This window comes from Vicugna pacos, chromosome 16 (genome assembly GCF_048564905.1).
Source record: "Vicugna pacos chromosome 16, VicPac4, whole genome shotgun sequence".
Taxonomy (NCBI): domain Eukaryota; kingdom Metazoa; phylum Chordata; class Mammalia; order Artiodactyla; family Camelidae; genus Vicugna; species Vicugna pacos.
The window spans coordinates 34720412-34737125 of NC_133002.1; the positions used below are offsets into that span (position 1 = coordinate 34720412).

General features: G+C 42.9%; 2 protein-coding genes, 1 long non-coding RNA gene and 2 other non-coding genes across 5 annotated transcripts; 4 read left to right on the plus strand and 1 right to left on the minus strand.

Moving 5' to 3' along the window:
* Positions 1 to 1895: 1895 nt before the first annotated feature.
* Positions 1896 to 7217, minus strand: LOC140686105 (uncharacterized). The gene is made up of 4 exons (XR_012059608.1): positions 7176 to 7217; positions 6464 to 6598; positions 4813 to 4937; positions 1896 to 2321 (listed from the first exon to the last, which is right to left on the minus strand). It is a non-coding gene; the product is annotated as an uncharacterized lncRNA (long non-coding RNA).
* Positions 2425 to 2496, plus strand: TRNAC-GCA (transfer RNA cysteine (anticodon GCA)). The gene has a single exon. It is a non-coding gene; the product is annotated as a tRNA-Cys (tRNA).
* Positions 7218 to 7317: 100 nt separating the features above from the next.
* On the plus strand, positions 7318 to 11320 carry RPL23 (ribosomal protein L23). The gene is made up of 5 exons (XM_006214230.3): positions 7318 to 7416; positions 7998 to 8081; positions 8381 to 8509; positions 10955 to 11068; positions 11181 to 11320. The coding sequence occupies exons 1-5, from the start codon at positions 7404 to 7406 to the stop codon at positions 11261 to 11263; spliced, it is 423 nt and encodes a 140-aa protein (XP_006214292.1). The 5' UTR covers positions 7318 to 7403; the 3' UTR covers positions 11264 to 11320.
* Positions 8113 to 8248, plus strand: LOC116283863 (small nucleolar RNA SNORA21). Its single transcript, XR_004193561.1, has one exon. It is a non-coding gene; the product is annotated as a small nucleolar RNA SNORA21 (small nucleolar RNA).
* Positions 11321 to 13548: 2228 nt separating the features above from the next.
* Positions 13549 to 16446, plus strand: SPMAP1 (sperm microtubule associated protein 1). Its single transcript, XM_006214229.3, has 3 exons — positions 13549 to 13810; positions 15183 to 15282; positions 16187 to 16446. Exons 1-3 carry the CDS (start codon positions 13604 to 13606, stop codon positions 16342 to 16344), a joined length of 465 nt encoding a protein of 154 aa, XP_006214291.2. The 5' UTR covers positions 13549 to 13603; the 3' UTR covers positions 16345 to 16446.
* Positions 16447 to 16714: the final 268 nt, after the last annotated feature.

The following is a 16714-nucleotide window of genomic DNA, read 5'->3' on the forward strand; positions in this document are numbered from 1 at the left end:
TATAATTTGGTGCAGTCACTATGGAAAACAGTATGCATATTCCTTGAAAAACTAAAAATAGACTTAACATATGACCCAGCAATCCCACTTCTGGACATAGATCCAGAGGAAACTGTAATTCAAAAAGATACATGCACCCAAATGTTCTTAGCAGCACTATTTACAATAGCCAAGACAAGGAAGCAACTTAAATGTCCATCAACAGATGATTGGAAAAAGAAGATGTGGTATATATATACAACAAAATACTACTCAGCCATAAAGAAGAATGAAATAATGCCATTTGGAGCAATGTGGATGGGCCTAGAGATTATCATACTAAGTGATTAAGTCAGACAAAGACAGATATTATAGATAAATGCATGTGGAATCTAAAAAAATGACATAAATGAACTTATTTACAAAACAGAAACAGACTCACAGATATGGAAAACAAACTTATGGTTACCATAGGGGGAAGGCAGGGATGGAGGGGGATAAATTAGGAGTTTGGGATTTGCAGACACTAACTACTATACATAAAATAGATAAACAAGGTCCTACTATAAAGCACAGGGAACTATAATCAATATCCTGTAATAATCTATTATGAAAAACAATATATATAACTGAATTACTATGCTGTATACCAGAAATTAACATAATATTGTAAATCAACTATACTTCCACTAAAAGAAAAAGACTCTTCTTTTTTGTCTTCACTATCTGGGTGAATGTGGTTTCCTGAGATAAAGAACACTGAAAAAGGAGTAAGTTTAGAGAAAAAAAAATCAAGAGTTTCTTTTTGAAATTCTTACACAGAAGGTATCCTCATAGACTTCACATTTTAGTATGAGGTCAACATGTTAAGTTTGAGGTGCCCTATAGACATTTAAGAGGAGATGTTAAGGAAATGGTTGGAGATCCAGTTAATTCTGAAGTTCAGGGAAATGTCTGGATTGGAAATATAATTTGGGAAGTTGTCAGTGTAGAGTTGGTAGTTGGTGAAAGAGGTAGTTGATCTCAGTAGTGTGCTAGATTCAGCTCATACCAGCTTGTGATTACGGTGGTTAAGTTTTCAGGACTCTTTTTCAGTTGGTTGACTTCCATAGCTTTAAATTAGCAGGCGGGCATACGTGCACTGTGGAAATTGGCAAATGCTACAAATCAGGTCCCTGGAGCCAGTGGTTAGCCATTTATCAGCACAACCCTCCTTCTGACTGTTTCTGATTTTCTCCAAAGGAAGAGGCCAGCTAGCTCTTCCACACTCTGAGGAGGTAAGATAAGGTCTAGAAGGTTTGAGACTGGAGAAAGTGTGTGAAACAGTCATTTTGGAGAGTGGGAAACTGAAACCAATCAGCCAGTGGTGGAGGAATACTAGCCAGAGAGCCTGTTTGAGATTGGTGGAGTGACACAGACTTGTGAGCTCTTCTCTAAAAACATTCTGTTGCTTGGATGCAGGTTTGGTGGAATACTATAGTTGAGTTTAATTAGGATTGTGGTTTAGCTGGTAGGTACCACCTAGGGCTTACAGTGAACCAGGCACTGTGCCAACTACCCTGGAGAATACAAAAAAGAATGCATCACGATCCCTGCCCTCAAGGAACTTACAGTTTAGTTGGAGAAACAAGATACATACTCCAAGGGAAAAAATACTTGAAAGCCCAGAAAGCAAAACCAGAGAGTAAGTAGCAGAACTGCAGAGACAGGTAGTTGATAATAATGAGAGAAATTAAGCCATAGACTTTTTTTAAAAATTGGTAGTGAGAAGCACCTACTGTCTAGCACAGGGAACTATATTCAAGCTCTTATAATAACATATAATGGAAAAGAAGCTGAAAAAAAAATATATATGTATGTATATGTATAACTGAATCGCTTTGCTGTACTCCTGAAAAGAACATTGTACACATCAATAAAAAACAAAATTTTTAAAAATTGGTAGTGAGAAAGAAGAAATGGACAGGCGATCACAGCTGAAGGGAAGATTTTACAATCTACTGGAAATCTGTTGATGTTTGAAGAAGCCAAGAGAATGGAAGTGACTGAAGATGTTGGAGACAATGGGGGCACGTCTAGTACAGGAGCAGAGACGGTCTTGGGAAGGACTAGGAACGCACTTCCTTTCATGTGGAAAACACAGGTTGGGGATCCAGTGCAGCTCAGGTTGCAGGCAGAGAGGACGGAAGGTAAAAGAGGCTGTAGCTGATGGAGGAGAGAAATCCCATTGCACGCTTTGACAGGACCTTCAAACCTGAGTCAGAGGGAACTTCATCCTCTCCTCCTACTACCTGGGTTCAGAATGCCTCTTCTCTTTGTTCTTTAGTAGCATCTCGGGAAACCTGAAACAGTTGATGATAGATATCAAACTATTGTTAATCACCAGAGGCAATGTCTGGTCAATGAGCACTACAAATAAGTTGTAATCTCCGTTTCTCCAGCAGAGGGGGTATAGCTCAGGGGTAGAGCATTTGACTGCAGATCAAGAGGTCCCCGGTTCAAATCCGGGTGCCCCCTAAAGCCTCACTTTTAAAAGTTAACACTCTAAACATGGTAAGAGTGAATGCTAACGTTAATCAAACAAGTACCCTGCCACTGCTTCAGTGTTTTCTGGGAATATAGAAAGTGTTGTAAATTTCACATTCTGATATCAAGGTCAACGTGCAAACAAAGGAATTTCGGGTGTTCTCCAAGCCAGTGGTTCGGAAATTGGGTTCTCGGATGTGTCTGGGAGACCCTAAGTAGGAAAAACAAAAATACACTTCGTAATAAATACTAAGTTGCTTACCTGTTTCGTTATTGTTCTTTCATTAGTATACAGTGGAGCTTTCCAGAGGCTGCATGATGTCCAGCTGTCTTTCATTAAGCCAGATATTAAAGGGATTTCCAAAATAATGTAAAATAAACCCACTTCTTGCTTTTTTAAAAATTTAAATATAGTTCTATTTCATTTTAAAATGTTATGTTTTAACAGGTAATGGACTTATTATCTTAAACATTTCACAATTTAAATTTCTAATCTGGTAAATGTCAATGGATAAAACTATATTAAAAAAACCTCTTTGGGTTTCTCAATAATTTAAAAATGTAAAGGAGTCTTCAGATGAAAATATTCGGGAACCACTGCTCTAAAAGTTAAAGAGGTGGTTCGGGGGAGAGCATGCTGGGGTTGTGAAATGGCACAGGGAAGAGATGACTTGCAACCAAAAGAGTTTTGAAGAACATGTGGTGGATAAAGCAAGGAAGATTTCCGAAATCCTAAGCAGTTTGGTGTTGCTGAAGTGTGAGTGTAAGAGGCAAGGTGGTGGGAGATAAGTCCATGGAGAAGGTAATCCATTTCAGGAAGCGACTCCAATGCTGTGCTTAGAAGCTTGGACTTAATTCCATAAGCACTAGAGAGCCAGCAGAGGCTATTAAGCAACAAGAGGTTATGGTCAGACCATTTGGATGCTGTTACAATAGCCCGGAACCAAGGGCAGATCTTTGGATGCATGGACAAAAATTTAGGAAGCGGAGTCAAGTCAGTAGACCTTGATGATTAGATCTGAGAGATTAGAGGAACAGGAAAATCAATTGTGGCCCTACTTTCTAGTTGAGACACTGGTAGTAGCAACAACGAAGAAAACTAACATAGGAGGGAAGGCAGATTTTCTGGGGAAATGATGGTTTCTGTTTTGGACACATCAGGTTTGAAGTGCCAGAGGGGTGGAGGTGTCCCAATCACCTTATTGGCTACAGCAAAGCAGAAATGTCTGGGCTGGAGATACAGACTTGGGAGTTATCAGCATTTTGACTGTAATAGAAGCTACTGGGTGGTGTAATCACTCAGGAAAATACAATGAGAAGGGACAATGAGGAAGGAGAGAGCAATACAGCACAGTGGCTTAGAGCCTGTACTTTGGAATCAGCCAGACTTGGGGAGGCATTCCAGCTCTGCCTTTCATGATCTGTGTGATCTTGGACACATAGCTTAACCTTTCTATTTCTCAGTTTCCTCATCTGTAAAATGAGAATAATAATACGAATATTATTATGGGTTGTGGGGAGGATCCAAGAAGCCACATTCCTGTAAAATGCTTAACTCAATTACTGGTACTTTGTAACACTCCATAATAGTAACTTCTATTATTATTACCATCACGGAAATCATGGCTGAAGAGTGTTAAGAAGGTGGGAATGGTCCCAATGTGAAACGTGAGGTCAAGTAAGATAAAGACTGAGAAATATCCTTGGATTTTGAAAAGAGTATGTCATGGTGACCTTTCTAGTATAATTTTTCAGTATATGTAATTTTTAGTATAATTTGTCATATAATGAGGACATAAACTAGATTACAGGGGTTCAAGGAATGTGTGTATGCAGGAAGTATGAACGTAGAGATTTTTTCCGAGAACTTTGGTTTCCATGGACCACTGAAATTACCAAAAAAAAAAAAAGGCACTTTTAGGATGGTGGAAAGCTGACACAGTGTTAAAAGCAACATCTTTTTTAAATTGAAGTATAGTTGATTTACAATGTGTTAGTTTTTGGTGTATAGCATAGTGATTCAGTTATACACATATATTCTTTTTAATATTTTTTTCATTATAGGTTATTATAAGAAAGAAACATTTTTAATAACAAAAAAGATGAAAGAAGATAATCCCAGAATGATAGGCAATCCTTTATTTTTCTTTTTTTTTAATGGAGATACTGGGGATTGAACCCAGGAGCTCCTGCGTCCTAAGCATGCGGTCTTCCACTGAGCTATACCCACCCCCTACGCAGTACTTTAAATTGAACAAATGTAGCTTTGTAAGAAACATCACATTTTCCAAATATCTCTTATTTTACCATAGATGAAAATTTCTTCACACAAGGATGCTGACACATGGAGACTATTGAGGTAGGCATCTTCATTTGTTCTGCAATCACTCACCATGTATTTCTTGAGCCAGGCTCTGTGCTGAATGGATCTACTGTTGAACAAAAAGGACATGGACTCAACCCTTCATGGAGCATATAGACTATTTGGGAGGGGTTATTCAACAAATAATCATCAAATAGATATTTAAGAATTGAAATAAGTAATATGAAGGAAAAATACAGCATGAGAGAGGTCAGGGCAGATTTCCCTAAGAAAGAGACATTTAAGCTGAGATCTGAAAAATCAGTAGACATGAAATACGTGATGAGGGTAGGCAGAGTAGAGTAATCTGACCATGTGTGAGGCCTGTGGGTATTCAGGAGCATGGATGGTATCTGAGACTAAAAGGCCAACCCTGCAGTGCAAGAGAGAGCATTGGCGCAAGATGAGGGTAAGAGATAGGACAATGCCAGAGAAGGGCCCAGTAGGCCATGATATGGATTCTACCTTTGAATCTAAGAGCATAGAAACCACTGGAGGATTTTCAGCAGAGTGACATAGTAATATTTCTATTTCTGGCCATTGTGTAAAGAGTGAGTGGATGGAGTGGGGAGAAATAGGGGCCAGGAGATATGTTAGGAGGTTTCAGAAGTCATTTACGCTTGATGGAGGTGGCTTGGACCAGAGTGTTAGGAGCAGAGATGGAGAGAAGTGGATAGATTTGAGAGACATTGAGAAGGCAGACTGAGGAGAACTTGGACAGGAATCTCAGAAGGACGCCTGGATGGATGGTGATTTCATTAATCAAGAGAGACAAATACGATAAGGAAATCATACACTCAGAAATGCATGGAATTTGTCTGAGAAGTGAAGGAGGGAGAAAAACTGGTAGCTAGAGAAATTGGCAGGATCAAGTGAAGGATTTAAGAATGATAAGAGAGATTTCTAAATGTATAGATTTACAGACCTCTTACTGTTGATGTGCCCCAGCACTTAGTCCAGGGTCTTTTTTTATTTACTCTTACTTCTTTGTGATCCTATCCATGACCATGGCTTTAAATATACTTACATGCTGACAACTCTGAAATTTTTATCTCCCTATATCTGGAACTCCAGGCTATTATGTCCAAGTTGCTATTTAAATCTCTTTTGGTTGTCTAATAGACATCTAACTCAGCATGTCCAAAACTGAACTCTATTTTTACCCCAAAACCTGTTGCTCCCATAGCATTCCCCATCTCAGCTGATGGCAATTCCATCTTCCACTTGCTCAGACCTAAAGCTGAAAATTTTTTAGTCTTCTCTTTCTTTCACACCGCATATTTTGTTGGCTCTACCTCCAAAACACATCCAGAATTTGATTACATCACTTAATTCTACTGCCACCACTCTAGTCCAGACTCCCATTATTTCTCCTAGGTTACTGCAAGAGCAAAAGAACAGACCTCCTTACTTGTATCTTTGTGTTCCCTCCCACAGTCTAATCTCAATTAGAATGATCCTTCTGACATATTACTCAGATCATGTCCCTCTTCTGCTTAAAATGAGTTTAAAAACAGCTTCCCGTTTCAGTCTGTAAATGTCAAAGTCCATACTGGTGTACAAAACCCTACACGACCCAGTTCCATTACTTCTTACCTTCTCTCCTACTACTCTTCCCTTAACTCACTCTGTCCAGTCACTCCTGGTTTCCTTGCTGGTCCTCATACTGTTGAGGTACATTCTCGCCTTGGGGCTTTCATTGGCTGATTACTCTATCTGGAATGCTCTTCCCTAGACAATCATATTGCAAATCCTTTCACTTTAAAATCTTTGCGCGAATGTCAACTTCTTCCATGAAGCCCACACTGGGCATTCTATTTTAAATTGCAATCTACCCCTCCTCCCACTTCCAGATCCCCATTTTTCTCCTTTTATTTTCATAATACTTATCACCATCTAACAGTACATATAGCAATCATTACGTCAGTGGTTTAGTATCTAATATCCGCTTTCACCGCTACCCTGGCAGAACGTAAGCTCCGTAAGGGTGAAAATGTTATATTTTTTTCTCCTGATGTAGGACAGTATCAAGCATAAAGCAGTAGTTCAATAAATATTTTAACAAATATATCGACAGAAGGAAGTCAGAAGAATGGGAGAGTCTGAAGCAGTGAAAAGGGTAATGAATACCACAAGATATCTAAAACACAGATGATGATACGGGACTAAGCACACATATATATGGAATTATCTGTGGCGCTACAACGGCCCTTCTCAATTATATCACAGCCTACTGAAACCTTTAGTGATCTTTTCCCTTCGCTCCCGATGCAGTGCGTTTTTTGGGGGCCTGCTATACATCACAAACCTTTTAATCATTTCTGAACCTTCTGTAGCCCTCAACCCCTCCACTGCCCACCCCACTGCAAGAATTCAAGGCGACGTCTAGGATTTATGACGTAATAAGACAGCGCCCTGGGGCAAGAGGCGGATAGAACAGGTTCCGGGCCACGTGACGAGAGTGGGCGGAGCGTCAAAGTTCATATCCCAGTGTCCTTTGTACTTACTTCCTTTTCGTCCCTTTCCGGCGTTCAAGATGTCGAAGCGAGGTGAGGAGTTTGGCTCTGGAATATCTTTCGCCATCTGTCGCGAGGAGACTGCTGGCCTCGCCCGGATTGGCGGCCATGGGCAGCTGGGGCGCTTTGCTCTCCTCTGGGCCGGAGAGGGAGAGGAGGGACACTGCGAGAGCATCGGGAGGGCCCCCGAAAGTGGCGGGTGGAGGCCTGGGGGGTCGAGTTGGCAGGATCTACTCATGATTCTAGACCAAATCCCGCGGGGTGGCTCCGCACTTTAGCGCTGCAGTAATGGGGTTGGAGTTGCACTGGCTTAAGTGCCAGAGTGAGCGAGTTGGTGCGGCCTTGCGGGAAAAACTACCTGGTGCAAAAGTTGGATCGAGCATTGAGTCGTCCAGACCCTTTAATCTCAATGTAAGGGTGAGCCTAGTGAGGAATTGGCAATTTGCCAGGAGAACTGGTTGGCACATGGGGAGGGGGTAAGTGAAATTATTAGAGAGTGTATCTACAGCGTACGTTCCCTAAAGCATACGTGGATGAGTTTATAGCTTGAGTGTGCGAAGGGAATCCCGAACCATAAGTGGATGGTGACCTCCTGTTTCCCTTCCTACCCACAGGACGTGGTGGGTCCTCCGGTGCGAAATTCCGGATTTCCCTGGGGCTTCCGGTTGGAGCAGTCATCAACTGTGCTGACAACACAGGTGAGAACTTCGGCTGCACTCTGCCGAACTCCCCTTTTTAAAAGCACTCAGTGGGCCTTTTGCTAATGACCCACTGAGCCGTCAAGAAAGGGCAGAATAAAAACACTGCTTTTGGGTGAAGCGGCAGCATGTTGTGTTGTTTTGCTTCAATCGGTGGTGTGACAGGGTGTTCCACCTAGGGGAGGATTAACTGCTTGGGAGTGGGAGTGTAAGGGGAGGGGGCTTTGGAAGTGTTGGGGAAATGCAGAACTGCCTGATAGGCCCTGAGAAAAGTCCTTTTTTTGTTTACATCTTTATAGGAGCCAAAAATCTGTATATTATCTCTGTGAAGGGGATCAAGGGACGACTGAATAGACTGCCTGCTGCTGGTGTGGGTGACATGGTGATGGCCACAGTCAAGAAAGGCAAACCAGAGCTCAGAAAGAAGGGTGAGTAGAGACAGAATCCTTGTGGTCTGTGGACAGTTGAAGGACCTCCCTCCTTATTGGAAAATGGAACAAGAGTTTTACCATCCTCAGGGCCTCTTAAAACTTCATTCCTTTGGGAAGCAGAGGAAGATACGTATCTGCAATTGAAGTTCTGCTCTTGCTGTCTTAGACACCATTCTGTTTTTGCCCTCTTATTCCCTAAGTGTATTCGTGACACTGAAGTCAGGGACCATCTTTTAAAATGTAAATCTTATCGCTTTCCTGCTTCTTAATTGGCTTTCAGTGTATAAGCTGGGGGCATATTTATCCTGCCATTTCCCCAGCAAGTTCTGGAGGTAATTACAGACCACCTCAGTCCTACACCTGTAGGACCAAAAGCCCTGTCCTTACAGAATTTATAGTCCACCCACAGTGTGCCTTCCCCAGCTCTCTTTACTCCTTTTAGTTCTTGGATTCCCCCCCCTCCCCAATTTATATCCCTTTGTGCCTCAGATCATTTCTACTTGGCTTTGCCTCCTACCTAAAATATTCTAATTCCAGTCATCTTCAGTTCACTTACTTGTTGACACCTCCCAAGTAACCCTTAACCCAGGTAGTAATTTTTTGCGTGACACTTAGGGTAGTTCCTTGTCCTTAAGTTGCATAAGAGCAGGTAATTGACCTTAGTTAATTGCCAATGCCTTGGCTACAAATGAACATGGTGGTATTTGGTGAATACATTTTTTGATAGATGTGTTTTGAGCCCATCCAGTTGAGATCACAGTTGTAAGACCGATGCCACCTCAGGCAAGTTTCCTTTACTGGAACTAATTTGAAAGGGAATAATGATATGTAGAAGACATTAACTAAAGATTGACTTGTGACTCCAAAGGTTTGGCAAGGTTGCTTCTAAATCTAATAGAAAAACAGCTGCTCATTGCTTAATCACAGGCTACCCCCAAAAGTTTTGCCACTAGGTGTACAGATTAGAAGGGGGTGCCTCAGACACTTCTGACTTACAATGTGTTGTTTGACGTTAGAGCTTCAGATACCCAGTGCATTTTTCAGCTCCTGAACTTTTCTTGTGTGTTTGTTAAGTCTCTGCCCTGGGGTAGTTTGCTCTTCCAGAGAAGTCGTGGCCATCTCAGTACACAGTACAAATGTGTCAGGTCTTGGCTCTGTGTCACAGTTACTCTTTGTAGGCCTGCATACCACCCCCCAGGTTTTTAGCATTTTGGTTAGAATTCTTAACTTGTTCATCTCCGATATTCACTTGAGGGCTTGATGATACACAAGAAGCAGCATTGTGGTTAAGCATTGATGAGTTGATGTGTAGATTGGGATCAGCATGCAACTGGACGGGCTTTCCTCTTGAGAACACTTGCTGGGTCTGATCTGTGGCCTGGGGAGCTGTCAGGGAAGGGCAAAGCAGTTGGCCATTGCTGTGGGTGAGATGGCAGCAGGATGTGCTGTCTGTCTCAGTCAGTTGTGGGACAGACCAGAGAACATGGCTGTGATTTAAAAAATAGTTCTGACTTTCCAACTCTTAATGTCTTCTATGGTCCTTGTTTCTTCTAAACGAATACAGTTGACCTTTGAACGATTTGGGTTTGAACTCTGCGGGTCCACTTATATACAGTTTTTTGTTTTTTCCACTGAATATATATTACTGTACTACACTCTCTGAGGTTGGTTGAATCAGTGTATGTGAAGGGCTGGCTATAAGTTACACATGGATTTTTGACTGCACAGAGGGCTGGCGCTCCTAACCCTTCATTGTTGAAGGGTTGACTGTATATCTCACTTTCAATGAGAAAATCCAGGGTCCTGGATTTGTGTGGTCTTACTTGCTATATCCATTTGTGAGAATGTCAATCGTTTAAAAAAAAAAGTAGGTAAGGAGGTTCCATAAAGTTAAATAAGAAATACAAGTTGAATTTCAGTTACCTATTTCTTAGACTCCAAGAGATGATCATTTAATTTGTTACATGTCCTACTTTCCAATGTAGGTGGGGCCATTACTATCCCATAATTTTTCTTGCAGATGATTATCTTGTGTAATGAGCTTGGCCTCTCTATTCATTCAGTGTGAGGAGGGTTCCATTCTCAGTTCTGTGACATTAGGATCTTAATAGTACCCACCTATTAGGTGAAGTGGGGGAAAGAACAGAAAGTGCTTAGCAAGTTTCCTGCTGGTATGTTGCTAATTGTCTTCCCAGAGTACAGATTTATACTTGCAAGGAAATGTAGGCAGTTTGGATTTGGAATGAGTAAGGTCTTTCTTTAAGAGATGATTGGTGTTTATATTGTCTCTCACGCTTGATTTTAGGAAATGAAAAGCTAATCATGAGTATGCATTCTGTCCAAATGGGAAATGTTGGGGAGCTAGACAAGGTATCGATTGCTTTCTCCTGGTGGCAGTGGGACTTGACAGGTTAATGACAGCTATTCTTTTTCCCCTCTTAGTACATCCAGCAGTGGTAATTCGACAACGAAAGTCATACCGGAGAAAAGATGGTGTGTTTCTTTATTTTGAAGATAACGCAGGAGTCATAGTCAACAATAAAGGCGAGATGAAAGGTGAGAAAGAATCCACATCATTCCCTAGGTCTTAGAGATTGGATGATTTAACTCTCGGGGCACAAGGAAAGGACCCCATGAGTTTACCTGTCACTTCATTCTTTTATGCCAGGTTCTGCCATCACAGGACCAGTTGCAAAGGAATGTGCAGACTTGTGGCCCAGGATTGCATCCAATGCTGGCAGCATTGCATGATTTGTCACTGTATTTGTAAAAAAATAAATAAATAAAAATAAAAATTATTTGCTCCCAGTGCTTGCCTTCTAGTTCTTTTCTACATTTCACTCTTCTTGACACCACCTGACCCCTTGTCTCCTTTGTAAAATAAACTACTTGGTGCAGACTTGCTCTGTGCATGTGTTTAAATAAAGAACAGTCCTTCACTTCTGTCAGTGTGCAAACTTTTGGAGTTTTCACAATTTCTGTTGTAAAAACTAATTATTTGGGTTTGGAGTCCTTAAAATAAATTGCATAGATAGTGTATGGTCAGATTCTGGACACACAAGTGGAGTTCAAGGAGTGATGTGAGTAGGAACCAGGTATGTGGTATATATACACTTTTGCAGTTGCAGGTTTTCTTTGGATAAACTGGCATGTAAATGAGCTTATATTTGTAAAACTCAACACGTGGTAATTACTCATGGAAGATGACCAAGTTGTTAATATCTGCAAGTTTTTTGCTATCAGTGTTTTGGCAGGGTGGTCATAAAATGTATCTGCCAGACTCTAGCTTGAGAATAAAAGATGCAATGCCGGCACAGGCTTGAACCTTCGCAAATTCAGCCTCAAAGATTGAACATTGTAGATTTTTTTCACAAACCATGGGAGTTGAATCAGGTGACATTCAGGGTCTGGGGAAAAATGAGCATTCAGCTGGTTTGGATCAATGGTCTGGCCTAAAAATGTTGGAAGAGGATTTTTACACTCAAGTTTGTGTTCACATATCTAGTACCTGTGTTTTTTATCTGTGAATTTGGGTATAATGAAAGACTGAAGACCATAGCATTCACTTGATGGCTACCCTTTTGTACTTCAGATTAATAAGAGTGGTTCTCAAACTAAGGAGTTGGGAAATGTGTCTAAGTCAAATCTCAGACCAGTTAAGTCAGACTATAGAGGTAGGACCCAGGCATCAGTACTGTTTAAAGCTCCCCAGGATATTGCAAAGTGCAGCCAAGATCAAAAACCAGTTCTCCATCTAGACTGATCAAATCTTGTTTTTAGGAATTCATAGGTCTGTAGAATAAACCTGTCTTCCTCCCCTGCCCCATCCTCCAAACTGGTGAATTTCAAATCTTTAACATGACGCCCCTAGATACTCCATTTAAAATAAATCCTTTTTATCCCATTGTGTGATGGGAGATATCTCACCTTCCTGCCTCAAATGTGAGGTGAGAGAGCTGGGCCTATCATTTTTACTTTTGTCCTCTTAAGTCCTCCAGTGTTCTTTCCAGGTTCTTTGTAAGTTTTTAATAGAATGGACTTGAGCTACAGACTTCCTGTAATTTCAGACTTGATTTATAGAAGATTTCCTGTCAGTGTAGAAAGATTAAATATGCTGAGTCTTGAGTTGCCAGGGTTAGTGATTTTTCTGTATAGGTATAATACCACCTTCTTCTAATACATGTGCCTCGGTATAATAGGGAACGTAAAGGAATCCCTCCCAGAGCCTATTGCCTAACCTGTAAAATGATAATTACATCACAGGAGTTGGTGTGAGGAGCAGAGGAGTTTGTACAAATCACCTTGATTTGTAAATCATCTATATAAGGATTTATTATTCAAGGGGAAACTGGGGGGAGTAAAAAGTGTAAAGAAGGAAATAACAAAAATAACTAGAGGAAATCATTGTTCATGTTTTGCAGTTTTCTATCATATAAATAAAATTAGCCAGAGGGGAAAGTATGGTAATGTGTCAACCAACTGTTTTGTTGGTTTTCAAAAATTTAACAGGAGGACAAATCTTTGCTGAGGAAAAGAATTGGATACGGAGGGAGGAAATACTTTAAAGTGGATTTACTGGAAGTCAGGAGACCTGAATTCTGATTCTAGTTCTGGATCTGCCCCTATATGGATTTAAGGAATATTCCAATATTTCTGAGCTTCAACTTCTAGTTCTGTAAAAAGAGTTGGAAGTAGATGCTTTCTGAACTCTTTGTGATTTATTCTGGGTACAAGTGTTTCAAGGGAACTGAGTTTGGTAAATGTATATAATAAAGTTGGAGCAGACACTGGTTTTAAAAGGAAAACAGCGGGATAGGGTGGGCCCGATTGCGCTCACACTGCCCACATACAGTAACCTCCCTTCTCCCCTTCAATCTCCGTTTCCTCTTGTATAGTTTCCTCCTAGACATTGCTCACCTCAGGACCACGCAAGCAACTACCTCCACAACCCTGAGAGGCTACCCTGTAGGATGGGGACAATAGGGTTGTGTCACAGAGGTCTTTGACACCACGTAACAATGCGCAGGGGGGGGTTGCACCTAAGACCCTCCGCTCCCGCCAGAAAAGCCCTCAGAGGCTGAGGTGGTTAGGATGGTGCATTTGTGCGAGTGTCCTCTGCGGCTGGAGAAGAGCTTCATTTTGGATGGGGTGGCTGTGAGCACCATAGCCCGCAGCTATGAGCATGTGAGGCCCAAGCTCTGGTCGGCGATTCCACCATACAACGCGCAGCAGGACTGCCACGCCCGCCGGTACTTCCGGAGCCGCGTGGTCCCTCCCATCTTGCGGAAAACTGACCAGGTATGGAAGGACTGCGGCGGAGCCCGCAGTCTGTGTCTGCGGAGGTTGGCCCAGGTGGCGGGGCCGGCTTCCCAAACCCGAGCGTCTCACTCCGCGCCCTCAACCAGCAGGGAGGCTCCCCCACCCACACCCCCTCAGTATCCTTAATGAAACCCTGGACCTGGTGGAGGCGGGAAACCGGTGTTGAGCGCGAGATCCCTGAGCTCACGGAAACACCTTCCACGCCAGAACTTGAGAACGATCTCATTTGGTTTTCTGCAAGCCTAGGGAACCGGGCTCAAAGCCTGCCTCTGCCAAGCAAATCGGCTTCACTGGCCTTTTTGACGTCACGGGCCTTCCCTTTGGGGTGACCTCCCGCCGCCAAATCTCTAAAAGCCCGACAGCCAGTGAACAAGACAAAGAGAACTGCGGAGACCCGCCAGGGGAGGTGCCCTCGATCCGCTGACGTCATAGTTCAAGGGGGCTTGCTCTCGCAGTCCCCTTCTGTGAGCTAAGGGAAGGAAATTCCCGAACTTTTACAGGCCTCACTTCTACATGGCCTTTTCCCTCATGGGCGTTGCCCCAACCCCGCAGAGTATCCCGGCAGCAAAGATTCTGAGGCCATTTGATGATGGCTACAATTTTTTTCTCAACACTTTTTGCCTTCAATATTTGTGTCTGAAAATATAAACCAGTGGTATGGGGAGAAGAGGACTTAATGCGGGTTATTCCGTGAACAAATACTGGGTGTTTGCACGCATGCGTGTTCAGTGCATGCATCTGGACACACATCTGTGTGGGCCATATTTGTGTATGTACTGTCTACTTATGTAATTTTTATAGCAGAAGGAGCCAGAATCTGGGGGGAAACTCGACTGTTTAAAAGCTTGGGAGTAATATGGTGTACACCCTTTTGAAACTTTCTATGTTCCATTTTATAAGTATTCTTTAATCGTCACAACCACCATGCGGTGGTAGGCATTATTTTCATTTATATGAAGATAATGTCTATTGGAAATTTACTTTGCCAGGCCCCTTATTTGAACTACATATCTCACTTAAATCTCACAGCAACCTTCCTTTTACTGGTGAGGAAATTGATGTCCAAAAAAGCTATGTCATTGGCCTGAGGTCACACAGCTTGTTACGGGCAGAGCTGGAATTAAAGCCAGTCTCTCTGACAGCAGACATTGAGCCTTTAACTGCCAACCTACCCTGCCTCTGAGGCAACAGGTTACTAAGTATATTTAATTTGTCTGGCCCTGTGACCCCTGACTGTGACCTCTTCTCCCTCCCCTCAACAAGCCAGGGTGGGGGGAAGGAGAGCAGTTTGGACTGCGCACCTTTTAGCGACCTGACTGACAGTTTTCTGTATTTTCTCCCTCACTCTCAGGATCACGGCGGTACAGGAAGGGATGGCTGGATAGTGGATTATTTCCACATCTTTGGTCAAGGACAGAGATACCTCAACAGGAGAAACTGGGCGGGGGCAGGCAAGTTGCCACCTCACTTTCCAGCCTCACTAGGATCCCACCTAAGAAGAGCAGTGGGCATTCACAGTTCAGAGAGAGAAACTGGGCCATAAAATGATTTGGTGAGGAGGGTGGGGGATGGAGAGACCCAAGGACTCACTGCATCCTCCAGCTTTTCTTCTCGTATGTGAGCAGATGGTGTCACAGTCCTTCCTAATACTTAGTTATTGAGCACCCACTGAGTGTCAGGTCTTTCTTCATACTATCCTCATGTTATGACTAGGGAAATTGAGATTTAGGGAGATAAATTGATTTGCTATGAAAGGCTGAGCTGGGATTGGAATTCCATTCTTTCCAATTCAAAAGCCCATGTTCCTCTCACTAATCCCTCAGCAGGCTGTGTCCTGCTCACTCTCCAGGACCAATTTAGCAGCAACAGGAAAGAGTGGAGAGATGTTTTTCTGGTGGAGTGACCCCTCCTACGACCCCTCCTCCTGTCCCATCTCCACGGCTCTTTGGCCACATTCTAGTCACATGATCCCTTTGCACCAGTGACCTCATTCATTTTCTCCAGATGGGCCAGACTCAAGAGTGAAATTTCTCAGTTCTCCTGGGAGCGAGGCAAGTTCAGCCAAGCCCAAAAGTTTCTGGCCTTTCCCGTCCCAGCACAAATCAATCATTCATGCTTCTCTTGCATGCTATTTCTAGTATGAGGTTTGGTTTCTAGGATGCCATCTGTCTCCTCCACCTCACCAACCCTTGGCTTTTCAGCCAAGAGGCTCGAGACATTTGAGGATTGAGGGTTCGGCTGGGACAAGGAGCACAGTGACTATAGCTGGGTTGGCATCTTATCCCAGCCTTGCGGGAATGGGGAAAGCAAGAGGGGGCTGAATGCAGACTCAGGCCTCTCTCTCTGTCCCCTAAGGGCATTCCCTCCAGCAGGTGACCGGGCACAATCACTATAATGCCGATTTGAAAGCGATCCAGGGGTTCAATGGCAGGTTTGGCTATCGCCGAAACACCCCAGCCCTCCGCCAGCGCCCATCTGTCTTTGGAGAGGTCACCCAATTCCCTCTCTTCTAACTTCATGTCTTCCCTTCACATCCCTTGACCTGAATTTTTAAGACAGATGAGTACATGAACTCTCAATGTTATCTGATATTAAAAAAATTTTGTGTGTGTGCCTCCAAGTGTGCTGTGTCTTCCCTGAGGCTGCGGGAGGGGGCAAACTAGTTTCTCTACCCTCAGCATCTCTACTCTGTGGAGAAAGTAGAAGGAAAGAGGGTTCCCAGGCCTTGCCCTTAAACTCCATGTGAATGGTGTCAGGCTTGAAAGGAGAGGCCTCAGCTCACCCCTGCCACTGTGATAATGAGGAACCACACTACTTAAGCCCTAATCCAACCTCTTCCCCAGGCATCAGCCCCGGGCAGATGCTTGCTACTGTTTTCCATCA

Coding starts and splice junctions, on each gene's coding strand:
- RPL23 (XM_006214230.3), top strand. Junction 8,082..8,380: donor CAACTGTGCTGACAACACAG/GTGAGAACTTCG, acceptor ACATCTTTATAG/GAGCCAAAAATCTGTATATT. Junction 11,069..11,180: donor CAATAAAGGCGAGATGAAAG/GTGAGAAAGAAT, acceptor CTTTTATGCCAG/GTTCTGCCATCACAGGACCA.
- SPMAP1 (XM_006214229.3), top strand. CDS start 13,604: ATGGTGCATTTGTGCGAGTGTCCTCTGCGGCTGGAGAAGAGCTTCATT. Junction 13,811..15,182: donor TCTTGCGGAAAACTGACCAG/GTATGGAAGGAC, acceptor CCTCACTCTCAG/GATCACGGCGGTACAGGAAG. Junction 15,283..16,186: donor GAGAAACTGGGCGGGGGCAG/GCAAGTTGCCAC, acceptor CTGTCCCCTAAG/GGCATTCCCTCCAGCAGGTG.